This window comes from Hylobates moloch, unplaced genomic scaffold (genome assembly GCF_009828535.3).
Source record: "Hylobates moloch isolate HMO894 unplaced genomic scaffold, HMol_V3 SCAFFOLD_1, whole genome shotgun sequence".
Taxonomy (NCBI): domain Eukaryota; kingdom Metazoa; phylum Chordata; class Mammalia; order Primates; family Hylobatidae; genus Hylobates; species Hylobates moloch.
Window position 1 is genome coordinate 22,542,256 of NW_026652276.1, and position 22,055 is coordinate 22,564,310.

The following is a 22,055-nucleotide window of genomic DNA, read 5'->3' on the forward strand; positions in this document are numbered from 1 at the left end:
TTTGCTTTTTTTTTTTTTTTTTTTTTGACAGATTGCCCAGGCTGGAGTGCAGTAGTGTGATCATAACTCACTGCAATCTCTATCTCCTGGGCTCAGGTGATCTTCCGGCCTCAGCATTCTGAATAGCTAAGACTACAGGCATGCTGTCCCATCAGAACCAGACCCAGTGAATTTTTTTTTTTTTTTGAGGGAGCGTCTCACTCTGTCATCCACATCGGAGTATGATGGCGTGATTTCAGCTCACTGCAACCTCCACTTCCCAGGCTCAAGCAATCCTCCTGCCTCGGCCTCCCGAGTAGCTGGGACTACAGGCACACACAACCACACCCAGCTAATTTTTGTATTTTTTATAGAGACAGGGTTTCGCCACGTTTCCAGGATGGAATTTTTTAATTTTTAGTAGAGACGAGGTCTTGCTATGTTGCCCAGGCTAGTCTCCAACTCCTGAGCTCAAGTGATTCTCCTACTTCAGCCTCTCAAAGTACTGGGATTACAGGTGTGAGCCACTGTACCCAGCCTTATTTTTTATTTGTTTATTTATTTATTGAGACAGGGTCTCACTCTTTTGCCTAGGCTGAAATGCAGTAGTGCGATCATGGCTCACTGCAGCCTTGACCTCCCTGGGCTCAGATAATCCTCCTTCCTCAGCCCCCTGAGTAAGTAGGACTACAGGTGTGTGCCAAAATGCCTGGCTAATTTTTTTTGTGTTTTTGTTTGTGTTTTTTATTGTTTTTTGGTAGAGACAGGGTTTTGCCATGCTGCCCAGGCTGGAATTTTTGCTTTTAACCAAACATATTTTAAATAACTCACAAGGGGAAGAATAGTCTATGATATTTATTCATATTTGTCATTTCTGTTCCTCTTCTTCATTCCTGATGTTTCTACTAGCAATTAATTATCTTAGTTTTTCTTCATCTGAGAATATCCTTATTTCCCCTTCATTCTTAAAGTATATTTTTGCTGGATATAGAATCCTTAGTTGACAGCTCATTTCTCTCACAACTTTAAAGATGTTATTTCACTTCCTTCTGGCCCCCATGGTTTATAATGAAAAATTCAGTTTTCTGAATCCCATTGTTCTTTGGTCGTGTGTTAAGGTTTCTTCTTTGTTTCAGTGTTTAGAATTTTGATTATAATGTGTCAGAGTATAGACTTCTTTGAGTTTATTCTATTTGGCATTCATTAAGCTTCTTGATTCTTTAGGTTTATGTCTTTTCACACATTTGGGAATTTTTCAGAAATTATTTCTTCAAATTTTTTGTTTGTACTACACTTTCTCCTCTTAATCTGGAATTCCAATGACATTAATTTTGGACTTTTGATATTGCCCCACAGGACCCTGAAGTTCTGTTAACTTTTTTTTTCCCAATGTTTTTTCTCTCTCTTGTTCTGATTGGATTATTTCTGTTGACCCATCTTCAAGTTGACTGACTCTTCTGTAATTTCTATCCTGCTTGGAGCTCATCCAGTGAGTTTTTATTTTAGTTATTATATTTTTTCATTTCTCAAATGGCACATTAGAACAACAAACAGAAAAACCAGTGATAGGAGATGGGATTGGAGAAATAAGCCCCAAACTGCCTAGACAGAGCTTTGTAGACAACAGTAGAGCATCTAGATCTTACGCAAAGTACAGAGGAAAAATCACTGGGGATTTTAAGGAAGGGAATAGAATTATGTGATATACAATTTTAAAAGGCTACTTGAGAATGTATTGATAGGGGAAAGAGTGGAATCAATAGATCAGTTAGGAAGTGTTGTCTTGGTCCAAGAAGGACTGTAGTGGCCTGGGCCAGGAAATCACAGGAGCCTAGCACCTCCATCTGGCTCTGCACTGCCCCCACAGGCAGCCTGAACCTCAGGGGACTCTGGATCCTTGTGCTTCCAAGGAAACTGCTTCTTGACTCCTGTCACCATGGCAGCTACACTTCTCCTACCTGGATTGGTCGCTGGAGTGGCATCATCAGCACTAAATGACTGATCCTCACAATAAGAACTGGTTGCCATGGTGCTGATTATGCAAACAAGAATCTGCCTTTCTTCTGCAGGCTCAGGGTCCTTGACTAGCTCTGTACCTAAGGGAAAATCAGGGAGAGAGAGAAGATCATGACGTCGGAGCCAAGGGGAGACTAGCTGTCAGGTGGTTGCTGAGTCACTATTCCTTAAGACTTGCCCAAGTCAAGACTGCTACTAGAGGCTCTTATATAGTGGGGTGAGGGGAGCTTATATTGTGGAGGGGGAGCCCCTGGCACATATACACACAAATTCTAAATCCCATTTTCCTCCCATTTTAGAGCTTCTTTGAATTGTTTCCTTCTCTGAGCAAAACTTTGTCACAGATTGAGGCCTTCCTCCTCTCCCAGCCCCATTACCCTGCAGAGAGGCAGTTTTAGGACAACTTGCTACTGGATTTTTTAAAGAGAGTTTTCATGAAAATTCTTTAAGCAGGCTTGTCTGGAGGTAAGACAGTGGGCCCCGGCCAGAGCTTCTGAATTAAAATATGTAAAGCCAGAACAGGGGACATTTGGGGTGGGGACTGGAATACTAAAACTCCTTGGTACATATGGAGCCTAGGCTTCTGATCTCCTTCTCCTTCCAGACATCATTTGTAACATGAATGTAAGGCAGAGTAGGACCACAGCTGAATTACAATCTTCCTTCGCCCACTCTCCCCAGCTACACTTTATGGTAGTCTGTTTTTCTTCTTGGGAAAGAAAGTTCCTTCCTATGAACCCCTGGTTCAATAGGCCCGAAAACCTGCTAAGTCTTCTGAGGGTATTACTCTCAGCATTAGAATCCCTTCCAATGAACAGTAAAAAGAAGAGCAGCATCAATGCTCCTGTACATTTATCATTTTGATAGCCATTCTCCCGGTGGTTTAAAATCTTAAAATACAGAGAGGAGCACACTCACCTTTGTTCAGCCCACCCAAAGACCAGTATTTCCCTTTTTCCAGAAGCATTGTACTTCACAAAGCAGGTTCACGTTCATTTGCTCTTAGGCCTCAAATTATTGCTATAAATTTATTTTAAAATAATATGTCCAGTACATAATCAGTGACAACCAGATAAACCTCTAGCTTCTGGTGTGACAAGACAGAAACTTGTGTCAGACCCTCCTACTAACATTGGATATATACTCTAGGCAAAATATAAAAATAATTGTATGAAAGCACAGAGACCAATCAAGAGTTAGAAACCTACAGGGAGTACAGTTCTCAAAAAAAGGAAGTCCAACAAGTGACTTCTACATGTATAGGCTTTTCCTCTGAAGATACTTCAGAGTTCACTGCAGTACACAGGGAAACAGCTCTGTCAGCATGTGGCAGTCTTACTAACTGAGGAAGCAGCTTTTGGAGTACAGAGATGCCAGAGCATCTGGAAATTGAGGAAGAAATTTAGAAAATGAGTAAATTACAGAGAGAGGAGCTCAAAATCTGCATACCAACTCCTCTCAAATTCTTAGCTATCTTCTAAATGGCATTTGCGCAGGGTGAGATTTCAAGGAACCTAGTGAAAAAGTCAAATATCTGAACAGAGATTTTGGCAGCTGTCACAGTGTTAGGGTGACTGAGTTTGGAGTTCAGGACCCATAAAATAGAGAGTCTTGGTAAATGACTTTGGGTTATGTTGAAATCCAGAAAGGATCACACCTTAGCCATAAGCACAATATCCCAGGACTAAGAGATACAGCCTAGAATTGAGAATAGGATGAAGTACTCCTTCCCTAACCAGACTGCCGCAGGATCAAGACTTTTACCAAAAATTTAATTACCTACCAGAACAAACTCAAACTATTACCCTTTAAAGATAATAATATAATTCTGATCCTTTGTAATGTATCAACCCCAAATGTTCACTATACAAACCCTTAGGTTTAAGTAATCCACTATCTCGACCTCCCAAAGTGCTGAGGTTACAAGCATGAGCCACCATGCCCAGTTTAATAAATGTTTTAAGCTTAATGAAAAAAAAAATTTAAATGCCAGTCTAGGAGTTAGAAAGCTCACAAACTAGCTTGTAAGTACACAAGAGTGAAAGCAAGAGGTCAGTTAGCTAGTTAGTTATTAAAACAGCTCAATTTAAAAGAGTACAGTGTCCAAGGCCTGGCATGGTGGCTCATGCCAGTAATGCCAACAGTTTGGGAGGCCAAGGTGGGAGGATTGCTTGAGCCTAGGAGTTTGAGACCAGCCTGAGAAACATGGCAAAACCCTGTCTCTACAAAAATAAATAAAAATATAAATAAAATTGGCTGGGCATGGTAGTGTGCACCTGTAGTCCCAGCTACTCTGGAGGCTGAGGTGAGAGGATCGTTTGAGTCTGAGGTTGAGTAGAGGTCAAGTAGAGGTTGTGGTGATCTGAAATTGCAAGACTCTGTCTCAAAAAAAAAAAAAAAGTATAGTGTGCAGTGGTTTGGACCAGGGTAAAGTGGATGGAGTGCAATATATATATATATATATATATATATATATATATATATATATATATATATATATATACACACACACACACACATATATATATACACATATATATATAGCAGATCGAACCTATATGACTTCTAAAGGGTTTTAAGTGGGTCAGAGTAAAGAGTGTCAAGGATAATAAAATAAACTAAATTCCTTGAGTGCCTACTGTTTCATCGCTGTTCATATTTGATTCTCACAACAAACCTGAGTAGGTACGACTTGCACCCGTATCTTACACGCCATCCGTTTCTCCAGCCTTAGGACTGGGAGTACAGGCGGTGGTTCTCGGGACCCAGCTAATGTCCAAAAGGAGCTGGGTCAGGAATTCCAAGAGGTGAGGGTGGGGAGGCGGTAGGGGAAGGAGCTGGGGAGGCGACCGCAGGGGCAGGGCCCGCTCACGATTGGCTGAACTGCCGAGGAGGGTTAAACAGATTCCGCGTCGCGGGCTGGTGGGAAGCTGCAGCCCCGCTCAGCCCCTCGGCCGGCCGTGGCCGCTACCTTCACTGAGACTTGGCCGGGAAGTGAGCGCGCCGAGCCTGGGAAGATGCAGCACCCACTGTGGCCTGGGGGCTGCGACGGGCTCCGGCTGCTTGTCTGCTTCCTGCTGCTGAACAGCTGCCCGGAGGTGGGGACTGCAGCGACATTAGTGCCCACGGTCAGGAGGAACCCTGGGGGGTGCGGGCAGGGCCAAGAGAGTGATCCTGAGAAGTGGGGGTCTGCAGGGGGCCTCAAGGCTAGGAAACTTGGAAGTAAAAGAATGTGCTTAAGGACGTGAGAAGAGAAAAAGGTAGAGAGCGTCTCGCGGAAAGAGGCGTAGGCTTCGGATAGGCTGGGCATATGGGGTCTGGACTCACGAGAAGTGGGTTCAGGGGAAAATTGGGGATTTGGGAAGAGGTCAGAAAGATAAATGAACAGAGAGAGGTAAAACTGGCCTATGTGGCCACAGGAGAAGCAAGAAAGGCCAGAAAAGAGTTGACCAGGGCTGCGGGTATCGGGGTCTTGGCTCCAGGGAGAAGGCTGAGCCGGGAGACGAGCCAGGACTTCCTTGTGCTGTAATCCGATTAACAATAAGGAGACCACTAGGCTGAGGGAAAGCAGGATGGAGGGGGAATGGGATAATCCTTCCCCGCCTTCCCCGCACTAACCCGTAGACCCCGCGCTGACTCACCCGCCAGACTGCGCAAACTCGAGAGTTCCTGCGCACAGCGCATGGGAAAGAGAGCGCAAACTCCTAGTCTGTCGCCCCTCTCCCTGCCTGATTTTTGGGTTTAGAGGCCAATGCAGCGGATTCGGGAACAACTGTGGGAGGAGGCCTGGTGGCAATGAGAGGACGAGGGCCGTGGGGAAGGACCGCCAAGCCTTGCGGAGATGCCTCGCCCACATTCCGCCCAGCGCCGCCGCCACGCTGGCCTCCCCACCTCTCAGCACCACAGACAGCGCCGGGCACGCTCCTGGTCCAGGCCATGCCCGTTCGGGTCACCACTCCTTCCCACCAGTCCTGGGAACGCTGCCTCAGAGAACCAGCTTCCTTTTCCGAAGCTCTTTCCCTTCTCCTCAGGGTGTTGGAGGTTCCACTCCTTCCTTGAGGAGGCTTTCTCATCCCCAAATGTCTCTACTTAAAACTTTCTTGTCACGCTTACCCCCAGGAAATTATTAGACATCTATTTGATTGGGTAGGAGAATTCCCTTTTCTAAAGACCTGTCCAGAATGGCTCATGGTAACTACACTATAGCAAAAAACACACTGTCCTCCAGCCCTATCTCACTTATCTGGAAGAAGGAAGGTGTGCATAGCATTAGGGGTTCTCTTCCCCAACCCCTGTCCTTCCCCCTATGCACAATTCGGCAAACTGTGGGTTTCAGGAAAAGGATCCAGACCCTCAAACCCTAAACAAACCAATACTTTTTCTAATGATTCCAGGCCTCCTCCCTAACACTTCGAGGCTTCAATGACTTCCCTAAGATGAAGCTCACCTGTTTCCCCATGCCCCACCTACCCATCTGATTACCATTCCCATGTGCTTAGCTTTCTGAGCCTCTGCTCATCTGAACTTCTACAGGCTGCTTTTTGTCTAAGTCTGGTTCTTATCTGTAAGTTGGTACCAAGAGTGAACGAGGCCCACGGGTTGAAGAATATGGCACGTGGTGATGGAGGAAGGGAAAAATTAAAGAAGGAAGACTTGAAGCGGGCAAAGGGGCCTGGTAGGGGGAACAGAGGTCAGGGGTCCAGGAGCGACAGTACAAGGAAGCTGCTTCTCCTCAACTGGGATGTGGAAGGCTTCTGGCCAGGTTCCTTGCTGACACCGCTATCTTGCCCTTAGATGGTCAGGACCAAGTAGGAGTGGGGCAGCTTTGGCCCCTCCAAGGATTTGCCACCCCAGTCTTCCAGCATTTACAGGTTGTGCTCCAGCAGATTATACCCCGAGGTAAGTAAAAGCTGGAGAACAGAAGTTGGAGTCTGGTTAGAGATAGGCAGGGGGGAAGAGGGGCTATCTGACCTGAGGATAGGCATTCTGTTCCCCAAATGTCTCTACTTAAAACTTTATTGTCACATTTACCCCCATGGGGATGAGACAGGAGTAGAAGTGGGATCTGGATGGGTGGACTATTTGCACTAGAACACCCTGGAAGTTTTTCCCAAGAGGCTTCTAGGGAAAAAAAAAAAAAACCTGAAAAAGGCCAGCATCCAACTCCTTGAGACTAGTCTCCCCCCAATCCCAGCACTATGTGAGCTTTTCCAAAGCCAGGAGTCTTCAAGTTCTCAGCCAGGAAAACACACACTTCAGCCTCTGAGTAGGAAATTGTATGACAAACAGATGGGAGGAATGAAAGGGAGTGGAGAGCCCACTGGCAACATGTGGCTGACCCTGTTTTAGAGCAGAGTTTCATGAATGTTGGGGAGGAAAGAGTCAGATAGGAAATGTTCCTTGAGTTCATATTACTGCTGCTAATGCCTAATATGTGCATAGTGCCTTAGAGCAGTAGTTATCAAAGCACACCCCTGGACTGGCAGCATCAACCTCATCAGGGAACTTGTTAGAAATGCGAATTTTTGAACTTCACCACAGACCTACTGCATCAGAAGCCCTAGGGGTGGGAAACAGCAGTCTGTATTTTAACAGACCTTGCAGGAGATTCTGATGCACATGCTAAAGTTTGATCATCACTGCCTTAGCATTTTCTAAGCACTCTTTACATTCCTAACCTCATTTAATCCTCACAATAGCATCAAATGAACCAGCAAAGAGACTGTCATCATAATCCTAATTTGAGTATTATATGCTAGGCACTATGCTAAGCAACTTTAATACATCATCTTGTTTAATTCTCGCTGTAAAATGTAATCTAATATATACTTGAGGGAAAGGTTGCTCTGATCCCTGGAGTGGATCCGAGTGTCCCAGGTGTCAACTCACCCCATCCTTTCATCCTGCAGGTCTGTTCTGGAAGGATGACATCACCCAGGATGCAATGATCCAAAAGATGGAGCATGCCAGCAGACTGCATCCCCAAGATCCATGCCTGAATGATGGGAAGGCAGTTTTCCCCCCTAAAACTGCTGCGGTGAGGTGCATGAGGCCTGTGGTCATTCCAAGCATTCTGGCAGACAGACGGAACAGGGAAGGAATGTGTGCTAAAACTGCGGGTAGAAGTTGCCAGGAACACTGTGAGGAGAATAATTCAGAGGTCCTGTTTGGAATCAGCAGAGAAGAATTTCATGATCCATTAGTGATATCTGCAAAGGGAGGGGAGGTGGGTGTGGCAAGCCTAGGTCCAATTTGTCATTCCCTGTCTCTTCTAGAAGCAAACAAGAGGAGAAACTTCAACTCCTATTCCCCACGGTGAAACTCATGTATCTTCTCAATAATTGTGAATCCCTGACTTTGTATCCAATTGCTTTTCCTGTGGGGCCCTCTCACCCTTTTCTGCCTCCTTCTTGACTCCTGGTTTCCCTCCTCACAGAGCCCCCTGGCCAAGGTGAACAGGGATCAGTGCTTTACCTCCAAAGTGGTTTCTAAGGCCTTGAAACAAGAGGTGGCCAACCCTGTCAAGGTGAGGGGCTCACTTTTTCTAGGGAGGTTGGACCTGTTTAAATGAGGAAGGCAGAGGCCGGGCGCGGTGGCTCATGCTTGTAATCCCAGCACTTTGGGAGGCCGAGGCGGGAGGATCATGAGGTCAGGAGACCGAGAACACGGTGAAACCCCGTCTCTACTAAAAATACAAAAAAATTAGCCAGGCATGGTGGCGGGCGCCTGTAGTCCCAGCTACTTGGAGAGGCTGAGGCAGGAGAATGGCGTGAACCCGGGAGACGGAGCTTGCAGTGAGCCGAGATTGCGCCACTGCACTCCAGCCTGGGCGACAGAGCGAGACTCCGTCTCAAAAAAAAAAAAAAAAAAAGAGGAAGGCAGATAGGAAGAAGCGAATGGGCATTGGGGTGAGGGCAGATAGCTGAAGAAAAGATTTTTCCATTCCTAATCAAAGGTACCCCTAATTTCCTGTATCTCTCAGACTACCTATAGGCATTCATATGGGGGGCTGGACATGATGCAGGCGCTGGGAGCCTCTAAGGAAGAAATTATCTGTAAGATCATGCATAGGTATTGAGTTTAAAATAGGCACTGAAACTGCAGTTTTCAAAATTAAAGGTCCTCCTTTTTGCCATATATGCCCTTGTATATAGCAAGTGATAGCAACACTCCCTTGATGAATGGCAGGTGCAGCTCAGAGACCCTCACATTCAGCCTCCCCCTTGCTCTACTCCATGGCCTGAGCAAGTCACCCGGGCAAGGCTCTGAGACATCTCCTTGGGATCTGTGAACTCTTCAGAATCCAGAATGGAAACCACCCATCTAGTACTCCCATCCATCTTTATAGATGAGAAATTGGGGCCCAGGCCATGGGACATACTCAAGGCAACACCATGGGTTTGTGGCAGAGCCAAGACTGGACCCAGGTCTCCTGATTTCCAGCTCTTTCCCCTGCATAGTCCCTGCCCTTCCTCTCAAGAACTGCAGTGGAATTTGGCCATTCCAAACATCAGACTTCTCCACATTGAAAAAAGAGGTTTTTTTGTTTTTTTTTTTTGGACTAAGACCTAAATTATAAGAAGGTGGCAACCAGAGGAAGATGTAAAGGAAGGGCATCTGAGGTGGACAGCATTGCCACTATGAATGTCCTGAGACACCCATACCATGTCATGTTAAGGAATAGACAGAAAAGTCAGTGGCCAAAGATGAGGGTGGAGAATTAGGCCCAGGACTGACCACACAGGGGCTCACAGATCATAGCAAAAGGTTTGGATTTTATTCTAAGTGCAGTGGGAATTTAACTGGGAAATTTTAAGGAAAGGAATGTCACAATGTGATATGATTTTAAAAGGCCACCCTGGTGATGTTGGGGAATGAACTGTAAGGAGAGCAAGAGTCAAAACTGAGAGGTTTGTAAGGAGAGGCTCATCCTGGTCCAGGGAGACCAAGGTGGCTTGAATTTGGGTGGTGGCAGTGAAGCAGGGCACCCCCGGCTGGCTGCACCCTCCATCTAAAGGCAACCTGCACCACAGGGGGTTCCAGCTCCTCATGCTCTCCGAGGAAACAGATTCATACTTCCATAATGTGGCAGCTGGGCTTCCTAAGCCTGGATTGGTTGCTGGGGCAACATAATCAGAGCTCAGTGACGGAAGTGACGGAGACCTACCTGTGGGGGACTGGTTGCCCTGGTGCTCCCAGGAATAATGCAAACAAGGAGCTGCCATTCTTCTCCAGACCTAAGCTTAAGGGCAAACCATGGAGAGACAGGGCTACATGTGAGACCCAAGGGGACAGGCTCTCAGTCGGTGAGCTGTCACCATGCTGAAGGGTTACTCAAATCAGGCTGTTACTACAGTATTTGTGGAAGGAGGGCAGATGAGGGAGGAGCCACCGTCTCACATCCCGACTCTAGCTCCCTTGTTTCTTCTCGTTTTAGGGCTTCTCTGGGCCATTTTCTACTGTGGGCCGCAATCTTGTGGCTGATTGAGACCTCATGTGGAGCCTCCCTGCCCCAGCACCCTTCCCATTGCCCTTCAGAGGGGCAGTTCTTGGATGACCCAGATTTGAATCATTAAAGTAGACTCTCATACAAACACTGTCTGTGAGTTTGTCTTGAGGCAAGATGGGTGGGGGTTGAACTTGGCCAGAGCCACCAAACGGAGGGAGGTGGGACCAAAACATGGAGTGGGGATGAGGGGAGCATAACTCTTGGCTGATGGAAGACTGGCTTCTGTCTTGTTTTCCTTCCACTGATAATTCCCGGAGTAGGGAAAGCAAGAGTGAGACCACAGCTGGAATGGCAGGCCCCCTAACCCAGCCACATCCCAGCCACACTGTGTGGTCTAGTTGCCCATCCTTTCACGTTATGGGGAGGTGGACTCCATTTCTTTTACCCCTCATGCCAGACAGGCCTGGCCCCTGCTGTTTTTTGAGGGTCCCCACCTTCAGCATTATAGCCCCTGCCAGGCTTTCCCACCCATCCTGTCTACAAGGACCAACAGATCAGTGCTGAGGTCAGAGTGTACACACATTGGACATTCTGATCATTCTTGCCAATTTGCTCCTGGTAGCTTAAAATCTTAAAAGGGAGTTGGTAATCTCACCACCCATGCTCAGCCAACAACCAAACACTACAATGTCCTATTTGCAGAGCTTTATATGTTTTGAAGCACTTTCACACACATTGGAGGCTCACAGGTATAAGCAAATGGGCAGGTATCAAGACTGGGTTTCTTAGCCGTGCACAGTGGCTTATGCCTGTAATCCCAGCACTTTGGGAGGCCAAGGCGGGTGGATCATTTGAGGTCAGGAGTTCGAGACCAGCCTGGCCAACATGGTGAGACCCTATCTCTACTAAAAATACAAAAATTAGGCTGGGCACGGTGGTTCACGCCTGTAATCCCACACTTTGGGAGGCGAGGCAAGGGGATCACCTGAGTTCAGGAGTTCGAGACCAGCCTGGCCAACATGGTGAAATCCCATCTCTACTAAAAATACAAAAATTAGCTGGGTGTAGTGGTGCACACCTGTTATCCCAGCTAATCAGGAGGCTGAGGCAGGAGAATCACTTGGACCCAGGAGGTGGAGGTTGCAGTGAGCTGAGATCACACCCCTACACTCCAGCCTGGACAACAGAGCAAGATTCCATCATAAATAAACAAACAAACAAAAATTAGCCAGGCATGGTGGCGCGCTACTCAGGAGGCTGAGGTAGGAGAATCGCTTGAACCTGGGAGGCGGAGTTGCAGTGAGCCAAGATCGCACTACTGCACTGCAGCCTGGACGACAGAGTGAGACTCCATCTCAAAAAAACAAACCAAAAAAAAACAAAACCAAAAACTGGTTTTCTCTAAGGAATTGGAACTTGGCCACACCACATCTTCCCCATTTACACAACCCAGAGAAACTACGTGACTAGTTCTTAATGATCCAGATTCTCAGTCATGCTACTGTAGTTGCCCTTTCCTTTCTTGTTATGTTCAAGATGTGGCTAAAGCCAACGTTAGATCGGTCATACTCATTCGTACCTAGTTCTCATCAAATCAATTAACCTATGCCACTCATCCATCTTTTCTTCTTACGCCTTTCTTTCTCATTCGTTTTCAAACATGTATGTAATCATGTGCTTCATGGTGCCTGGCCTTTATGCTGAGTCACATATTTGGTTCCTGCCCTCAAAGACCTTTAAGAGTAGTCAGGGCGGGGTGCGGTGGCTCATTCCCATAATCCCGGCACTTTGGGAGGCCAAGGCAGGCAGATCACTTGAGCCCAATAGTTTGAGACCAGCCTGGGCAACATGGTAAAACCCCATCTCCACAAAAATACAAAAATTAGCTGGGCATGGTGGTGTGCACCTGTAGTTCCAGCTACCTGGGAGGCTGAGGTGGGAGAATCACTTGAGCCCAGGATGTCGAGGCTGCAGTGAGCCATCATTGTGCCACTGCACTCCAGTCTGGATGACAGAGTGAGGCTGTTTAAAAAAAAAAGTCAAGAAAGTAAGCCACATATAACGTAGCGTCATTCAGGTATCTACAAGGAGTGAATGCAGTGGATACCCCACCCCATATCTCCTGGCGTGCATCTCCATTTGCCTGCAGCTGCAGGTGGACAGTTCTTGAACCTGTCAACCTTCCCACCTCATGCCCTGGGTTTCTGCTTCTTATCCTGCAGGCTTTCTGGAATGCCAAGGGACTGCCCCCCTGTGCCCCAGGCAGCCCTGAAGCACCTGGGATGTAATGCCCCTAGAGGCAACTCTCAACCAGTTAAGGACCAAATTTAGTGCAAAAATATCCCAGATTCCACCAGTCCTTAGTGAGGAATGTTCAGTATGAGTCTTCAGAGGGTCCCTAGTGAGATTCAGCCTCGTCGCCCACAGTGGTAACCTGTTCAGCAACACACTTAATATTATTGGCTTTTCTTCCTTCTTTGGCTTACTTTCCCTGTCCTTCATCTGTGATTTCTAGAATCATCTCCCACAGGAACTACCTGCACCCAAATTATTTATTTATTTATTTTTGAGACCCAGATCTCGCTCTGTCACCCAGGCTGGAGTACAGTAGTGCAATCATAGCTCACAGCAGCCTCAGTCTCTTGGGATTCTTCCACCTCACTTGAGCCCGAGAGACTGAGGCTGCTGTGAAAAATTGGAAGAATCCAATTCCTCCACCTCACTTGAGCCTGAGTAGCTGGTACTACAGATGCTCACCACCATGCCTGGCTAATTTTTTTGGTTTTTAGTAGAGACAAGGTCTATGTTCCCCAGGCTGGTCCCAAACTCTTGAGCTCAAGCAATCCTCCTGCCTTGGCCTCTGAAAGTACTGGGATTACCAGCATGAGTCACCATGCCCAGCCCAAGTTCTTGTCTCAGTCTGCTCTTGGGTCCACCCAGACCAAGCCTACTCTGTGCCAGACATTCTTCTAGGCCCTGGGGATACAGTTGTGAACAAGTCAGAGTATCCACTGCCATGGATTTGGTTATAAATCATTAACTAACTGCCTGGGTATAGGGCAGAATCTAAGCAATTTATCTGGCCCACAGAGCATTCAAGTTCTCGTCTCACCAACCTCTTCAACACTGCGGTGTTTCCCCCATCCTGCTGTCCTATGTGCACCGGCAATTCAGCGCTATTTGCATTTCCCCCAAACATATCCAGCTGTTTTATGCTCCTGGGCCTTTGTATCAGCAGTTCCCTCTGCATATAAGTGCCCCATCCCCAGCACACCTTGTCAATCTTGTCTGAAAAATCTAAATTCTCCTCTGTGGTCCATTCCCTGACCCTCATAATATCACCCCCATACCCAAAGCAAAATTGCAGAGGTTGGAAAAATAAAACCTATAGAGGACATTAAATAATCTGACAATTCTGGGACATGGTGAATGGGTAGGAAAGATGGGAGTTTTTAGAAAGGAAGGCAGGTTCAGTTCCTATTGCAGAGGACCAGGTTATCTGATTTGGGTAGTATCTGATAGGTAATGAGGAGACACTAAATGTTTTTGAGCAAGAGAACACAATGAAAGTTGTGCTTAAGCACAGCCTCACATTTCTGTTTAAGGATGGATTAGAGAGCAGGAGAAAGTGGAAACATTTTAGAAACACTGTTGCAATGGTGGGGGTGTCCCATACAGGACCTGAATGAGAGTGAAAGAGGACATGTATGAGAGATATTTTGAAGGATGAGTTAATAAGCCTTGGCAACTGTTATGGGTTGAATTCTGTCCCCCCACCAAAAAAAAAAAAATCATATGTTGAAGTCCTAATCCCCAGTACTTCCAAATGTGATGTTATTTGGAAATAGGGTTGTTGCAGATATAGTTAGTTCAGATGAGGTCATTAGGACGGACTCTAATTCAATACCAATCATGGTATCCTTATAAAAAGGAGAGATACACAGTGGCCAGTGCTTGTAGTCCCAGCTACTCAGAAGGCTGAGGCGAGATAATCGCTTGAGCACAGGAGTTTGAGACCATCCTCGGCAGCAGAGGGAGACCCAATCTCAAAAAAAGCAAGGGCAGGATTTGAAGACAGCCATAGCTAGAGCAAAGAAGATGTGAAAAGATAAAGGGAGATGGAAGCCATCTACAAGGCAAGGAGAGAGTTCTGAAACAGATTCTCCCTCACAGCTCTCAGAGGGAATCAACCCTGCCAACAGCTTGGTTTCAGATTTCTAGCCTCCGAAGCTGTGAGACCATAAATTTCTGTTGTTTAAGCCGCCCAGTCTACGGTACTTTGTTACGGCAGCCCTAGCAAACTAGTACAGATGACTGGGCTTTGTTGAAAGAGGAGGCTTACCTGAATTTAGAGATTTTGTGACTGAGTGAATAAAAGTGCCATTCACAGAACAGGAATATCTGGAGAATTGAAGAAGGAAAATTGATTTACTCTTAAGAGTTAAAGCTGGGAGCTCATTTAAGGACATCACCACAGCTGTGTCCTCCTATCTCTTTGCTACTTCATTACCTTTTCTTTGGATGTCTCATTATTTTCGTCAACACATGCTGTAATATCTTCTATATTTATTTTTTCCTGAATTTCTGCTTCTGGTAATGTTGCACTAAGTCATTACCTCAAGCCTTTTGGATGTCTGATCATTTTCGTCAACACATGTTGTAATATCGCCTATATTTTTTCCTCAATTTCTGCTTCTGGTAATAATGCACTAGGTCATTACCTCAAGCTAATACTCCTCAGGCCCCTGCTGAAGACAACTTGTCTTAGGCTGATTCCTCCTAAAGTCAAACTGCGAAATAAGGGCTTGTATAAAGGTTGTTTAGTTTGGGAAGATATCACAAGATCAAGAGTGGGAGAATGAAAAGAGTGAAACAGGAGGGCTTGGAAAGCTAATTTAAGGGTGCAAGAATGAGTTGTAGGCCACTGGGAATCAGTTCTTCTGGGGACTCTTTAAGCATCAGGTACAAGATATACCCTACAATTGTCCTTCGGAAAGAAAAGTATTTATCTTCTAGTTTCCATCCGCCATTGGATTAAGAGTTGACCTATGGGACGTTAATTTCCTTATACTTCCAGGTTTTTCATGGATGAGAATGACTGAACAGATTCCCAGGAGTGCCTAATGCTGTCGTAGCAGAGCAGACTCAAACCAAAAACAAGAGATATTTAGTGCAGGTGAGGCAGGTGGTGTCAGATGATGCCTGCATGCTGCTGCTGGCTGCAGCAATGGCTGGAGTTAAGATAACTCAGGCCAGGAAAGGTGGCTTACACCTATAATCCCAGCAATTTGGGAGCCCGAGGCAGGCAGATTGCTTGAGCTCAGGAGTTTGAGACCAGCCTGGGAAACATAGCAAAAACACATTTCAAAAAAATATGTAAAAATTAGCTGGGCATGGTGGTGCGTGCCTGTAGTCCTAGCTACTTGGGAGGTTGAAGTAAGAATTACCTGAGCCCGGGAGTTCAAGGCTGCAGTGAGCTGAAATTACAGCACTGCACTCCAGCCTGGGCAACAGGGTGAAATCCTGCCTCAAAAAAATAAGTGGGTGAAAAATTACCAAAATCTTTTTTAAACCATCAAGGAACGAGCAAGAGAGTGAGAAGAAACTGACACAGAAAAAGATCCAGGAAAGGAACAGAATCCAGAGATAGTAGACCCAATGTTCAGGGTTGCAATGGAGAAATTTTCCATTCTTAGGAGGTAGATGACCAGCCTGGGCAATGCAGTGAGACCTTATCTTTACAAAAAATAAAATTAGTGGGGCAGGGCAGCATACACTGGTAGTCTTAGCTACTTGAGAGGCTGAGGCAGGAACATTGATTGAGCCTGGTAGGTCAAGCCTGCAGTAAGCCAAGGTTGCACCACTGCACTCGAGCCTGGGTGACAGAGCGAGAGCCTCTCTCTTGAGGGGGCGGGGAGGGGAAGGTCTAGAAAAGACTGATTTAGACAGCCTGTGGAGCTAGAGGAGTAGATGTTAGAATCCAGGGCTTGTGAAAGAAAGAATTCTAGTAAACTTCTCCGTGTTTGGCCTGGGAACAAGAAACAAACTCCAAGCATTAAGATAAAAAAGTAAAATTAGCTGGGTATGGTAGTGCATGCCTGTAATCTCAGATACTCTGGGAGGCTGAAGCAGAATAATCACTTGAACCCAGGAGGCAGAGGTTGCAGTAAGCTGAGATCGTGCCATTGCACTCCAGCCTGGGCAACAAGAGTGAAACTCTGTCTCAAAAATAAATAAATAAATAAATAAATAAATAAATAAATAAATAAATAAATAAAGTAGTAACCCTTGCTCAGTCTGCAGTATGGCTCTGAAATTGGATTAAGGTTATATTAGATTGCTAGTGCTTTCAGGCACCTGCAGACATAAATGAAAATCCATCAAAACTTTAAATTATTTCTACAAATAATTTTCCAAATACTATATGCTCTGCACAATAGATAACAAAAACAGACTCACAGTGATTTCAATGAAAAACACTGGTTCCAACATAAAACATCTGTGCTTGCTATGTTCAAACCTACAAAGACCAAACTATAATTTTTGACAGGAAACCAGAAACCACAGAGTGTAATATAAAAGATTTTTTTTTTTTTTTTGAGATGGAGTCTAGCTCTGTTGCCCAGACTGGACTGCAGTGTCCAGGCATGGTGGTGTATGCCTGTAATCCCAACACTCTGGAAGGCTGAGGCGGGTGGACCACCTGAGGTCAGGAGTTCGAGACCAGCCTGGCCAACATGGTGAAACCCCATCTCTACTAAAAATACAAAAATATTAGCCGGGCGTGGTGGTGTGGGCCTGAAATCCCAGCTACTCGGGAAGCTGAGGCAGGAGAGTTGCTTGAACCGGGAGGTGGAGGTTGCAGTGAGCCAAGATTGTACCACTGCTCTCCAGCCTGGGTGACAGAGTAAGACTCCATCTCAAAATAATAATAATAATAAAAAAATATGGGCATGGTGGTTCATGCCTGTAATCCCAGCACTTTGGGAAGCCGAAATGGAAGGATCACTTGAGACCAGGAATTTGAGACCAGCCTGGTTAATATAGTGATACCTCATCTCTAAAAAAGAAAAAATTATTATTATCATTTATTATTAAATAAAATCAATAAACTAAGTTTGCATTTTAGAAAACTAGAGAAACAAGAACAATTTAAGCCTAAAGCAAGTGGAGGAAAATGAATAACAAAAATCAGGGTAGAAACCAATAAAATTTACAACAGGGAAATAGAAAAAAATCAATGAAACTCAAAAGCTGGTTCTTTGAAAAAAAAATGAGAATCAAATAGAAATGCTAAAACTTAAAAATACAAGAACCACCTGTAATTCCAGCACTTTGAGAGGCCAAAGTGGGCACATCACAAGGTCAGGAGATTGAGACTATCTTAACACGGTGAAACGCTGTCTCTACCAAAAATACAAAAAATTAGCGGGATGTGGTGGTGCGCACCTGTAGTCCCAGCTACTTGGGAGGCTGAGGCAGGAGAATGGCATGAACCCAGGAGGTGGAGCTTGCAGTGAGCCGAGATCGTGCCACTGCACTCCAGCCTGGGCAACAGAGTGAGACTCCATCTCACAAAAAAAAAAATACAATAACTAAAATTTGTAATTCATTAATGGGCTTAACTACTGAAAGACAATTGGTACCAGAAGCTAGGTAACATTTCAACTGCTGAGTATATTCCTAATGGAAATGAGCACTATTTTCACACTCACACACACACAATACTCACTAAACAATATGCAAAAATGTTCTTAGTAATCTCATACAATAATCTCCAAACTGGAAATCACCCCAAAGTCCATCAGTGGGTAAACGGTGGTATATTCATATAAGGAAATATTAAACTATACACCAATAGACACAGCAACATAGATAAATGTCATAGACATAACGTGGAGTGAAAAAACTCAGACACAAAAGAGGACACACTTTTTCTTTTTAAACCAAGTTCAAAAAGTAGCAAAGCTAATCTGATTGACATCAGCATAGTGCTACATAGGGGTATACTGACTGGTTAGGAGCATGAGGGATACTTCTGGGATGCTGGAAATGTCCTACATATTGATCTAGGTGGTGGTTACAGGGTTTTATATATATGCTATGTGTGTATAATTACAGAGCTGTAAACATAAGTTTGTATACTGAATGTAAATTGGATTTCAATAATAAATCATATCTACTTGCCTTAACAAAATAATATTAATAACAGAACCTTTCAAAATAAAAATGTGAAAGATGAATAAAAGAAAGATGTTTTTGAAAAGAAGATGGATGATTTGCTTTACCTGATATCAAGACTTAGTATGAAAACATAGTATTTAAGAGAGTGTGCTATTGATGCAAGGATAGGTGGATCTAGAAGACAAAATAAACCAGCTTGGGCAACATGGTGAAACTCCATCTCTATAGAAAGTATAAAAATTAGCTGGGCAAGGTGGTGCACACCTGTGGTCCCAGCTACTCAGGAGGCTGAGGTGGAAGGATCAGTTGGGCCCAAATGGTCGAGGCTGCAGTGATCCATCACCATATCACTGCACTCCAGCCTGGACAACAAAGCAAGACCCTGTTTCAAAAACAAAACAAAAATAAAGAGCTCAGAAATAGACCCACAATGATGTGGACACTTGCTTTATATTAAAGGTGGCACTACAGAGAGGAGAGGGTAATATTTTCAATAAAGAGTACAGGAACAATTAGGTATCTTTGTAGAAGAAAAACTCACCTTTACCCATAGCTTACAGCATGCACAAAACTGGAATTCGGCCAGGCGCGGTGGCTCACGCTTGTAATCCCAGCACTTTGGGAGGCCGAGGCGGGTGGATCACAAAGTCAGGAGATCGAGACCACGGTGAAACCCCGTCTCTACTAAAAAAAAATACAAAAAATTAGCCGGGCGTGGTGGCGGGCGCCTGTAGTCCCAGCTACTCGGAGAGGCTGAGGCAGGAGAATGGCATGAACTCGGGAGGCGGAGCTTGCAGTGAGCCGAGATTGCACCACTGCACTCCAGCCTGGGCGACAGAGCCAGACTTCTTTTCAAAAAAAAAAAAAAAAACTGGAATCCTAGTGGATTATAGGCCAAGGATTCAACAATGAAGAATTTAGAAGATAGTATAAGAATATCTTCATGACCTCAGAATTAAAGGTCATGAAGTTTTCTTAAAGAGGGAACAAAGGTGCTAGAAAATTAAGGAAAAGATAGTACATTTGATCCATTAAATTAAGAATACCTGATCATCAAAAGACACCATTAAGACAGTGAAAAAGGAAACCATAGATTGGAGAATATATTTCCTACTTATATCCCTACAAAAAGCTGGTATCCAGAATATATAAACAATCCTGCAAATCAATAAGACAAATATTTTTTAAACCCAATAAAAAATTGGCAAGACACTTGAACAGGTACTTTAAAACATGATCTTCAAATAATCTATAAACTCATAAAAGGTATTCAACATCGTCGGGGCACGGTGGCTCATGCCTGTAATCCCAGCACTTTGGGAGGCTGAGACGGGTGGATCACCTGAAGTCAGAAGCTCGAGACCAGCCTGGCCAACATAGTGAAACCTCGTCTCTACTAAAAATACAAAAAATTAGCCGAGTGTGGTGGTGGTGCCTGTAATCCCAGCTAGTTGGGAGGCTGAGGCAGGAGAATCGCGTGAACCCAGGAGGCGGAGGTTGCTGTGAGATGAGATCGTGCCATTGCACTCCAGCCTGGGTAACAGTGCGAGGCTCCATCTCAAAAAAAAAAAAAAAAAAAAAAGTATTCAACATCATGAGTCATCAAATAAATGCAAATTTAAACCACAAAATAACATTTCATTCCAACAGGATTGGTACATTTTTTAGAAACTTACAATACCAGGTCTGGCAACAATATGGACTAACTAAAGCTCCATACTGCTGGCCTGAGTATAAATTGGTAAAATTAATTTATTTCTTTGCTTTATTTTATTTTATATTTTATATATTTTATTGTATTTTGACAGAGTCTCATTCTGCCGCCCAGGCTGGACTGCAGCGGCGCAATCTCGGCTCACCTCAACCTCTGCCTCCCGGGTTCAAGGGATTCTCCTGCCTCGGCCTCCTGAGTAGCTAGGATTACAGGTGCATGCCACCACGACTGGCTAATTTTTGTATTTTTAGTAGATACCAGGTTTCACCATGTTAGCTAGGTCAGCCAATTGGTAAAATTTAGAAAACAGTTTTATATTAGCCATTAAAGTTGAACATACACTTACTATGGCCCATCAATTTAACTCCCAGGTATACCGTGGTTCTTAAATTTCAGCATGCATTAGAATCACCTGGAGGGATTGTTGAAGTCAGAGAGTCACATTCACAGTTGTTGCTTCAGTAGTTCTGGAACCCAAGAATTTGCATTTCTAAGAAATTTTCAGATACTGATACTGCTGGTCCAGAGACCACAGTTCAAGAACTACTAGCTTAGAGAAATGCACACATAGGTACACAAAAGACGTGTGTACAGGAATATTCATAATAGCGGCTGGGCGAGGTGGCTGACGCCTGTCATCCCAGCACTTTGGGAGGCCAAGGCGGGAGGATTATGAGGTCAGGAGTTAGAGACCAACCTGACCAACATTGTGAAACCTCATCTCTACTAAAAATACAAAAATTAGCCAGGCGTAGTGGCACGCACCTGTAATCCCAGCTACTCGCGAGGCTGAGGCAGGAGAATCACTTAAACGCGGGAGGCAGAGGTTGCAGTGAGCCAACATTGTGCCACTGCACTCCAGCCTGGGTGACAGAGTGAGACACCATCTCAAAAAAAAAAAAAATTCATAATAGTATGTCCAGAATTGGTGGGTTCTCGGTTTCACTGACTTCAAGAATGAAGCCATGGACCCTCGCACTGAGTGTTACAGTTCTTAAAGGCGGCGTGTCTGGAGTTCGTTTCTTCTGATGTTCGGATGTGTTCGGAGTTTCTTCCTTCCAGTGGGTTCGTGGTCTTGCTGGCTCAGAAGTGAAGCTGCAGACCTTTGCGGTGAGTGTTACAGCTCTTAAAGTGGCGTGTCTAGAGTTGTTCGTTCCTCCCGGTTGGTTTGTGGTCTCGCTGGTTTCAGGAGTCAAGCTGCAGACCTTCACCGTGAGTGTTACAGCTCATAAAGGCAGTGTGGACCCAAAGAGTGAGCAGTAGCAAGACTTATTGCAAAGAGCAAAAAAAACAAAGCTGCCACAGTGTGGAAGGGGTCCCGAGTGGGTCGCCACTGCTGACGTGGGCAGCCTGCCTTTTTTCTCTTATCTGGCCCCACCCACATCCTGCTGATTGGTCCATTTTACAGAGAGCCGATTGGTCTGTCTTACGGAGAGCTGATTGATCCGTTTTGACAGGGTGCTGATTGGTGCGTTTACAATCCCTGAGCTAGACAGGAAAGTTCTCCACCTCCCCACTAGTTTAGCTAGATACAGAGTGTGGATTAGTGCATTCAGAAACCCTGAGCTAGACACAGGGTGCTGATTGGTGTGTTTACAAACCTTGAGCTAGATACAGAGTGCCGATTGGTGTATTTACAATCCCTTAGCTAGACTTAAAGGTTCTCCAAGTCCCCACCAGATTCAGGAGCCCAGCTGGCTTCACCCAGTGGAT

General features: G+C 45.1%; 1 protein-coding gene across 1 annotated transcript; it reads left to right on the forward strand.

Moving 5' to 3' along the window:
- The first annotated feature begins 4,852 nt into the window (after window positions 1-4,852).
- On the forward strand, window positions 4,853-10,589 carry RESP18 (regulated endocrine specific protein 18). Its single transcript, XM_032753322.2, is given in 7 exon segments — window positions 4,853-5,090; window positions 5,093-5,123; window positions 6,790-6,894; window positions 7,905-8,032; window positions 8,432-8,521; window positions 8,978-9,062; window positions 10,433-10,589. Coding segments are annotated over 7 exon segments (564 nt in total). The 5' UTR covers window positions 4,853-5,012; the 3' UTR covers window positions 10,480-10,589.
- Window positions 10,590-22,055: the final 11,466 nt, after the last annotated feature.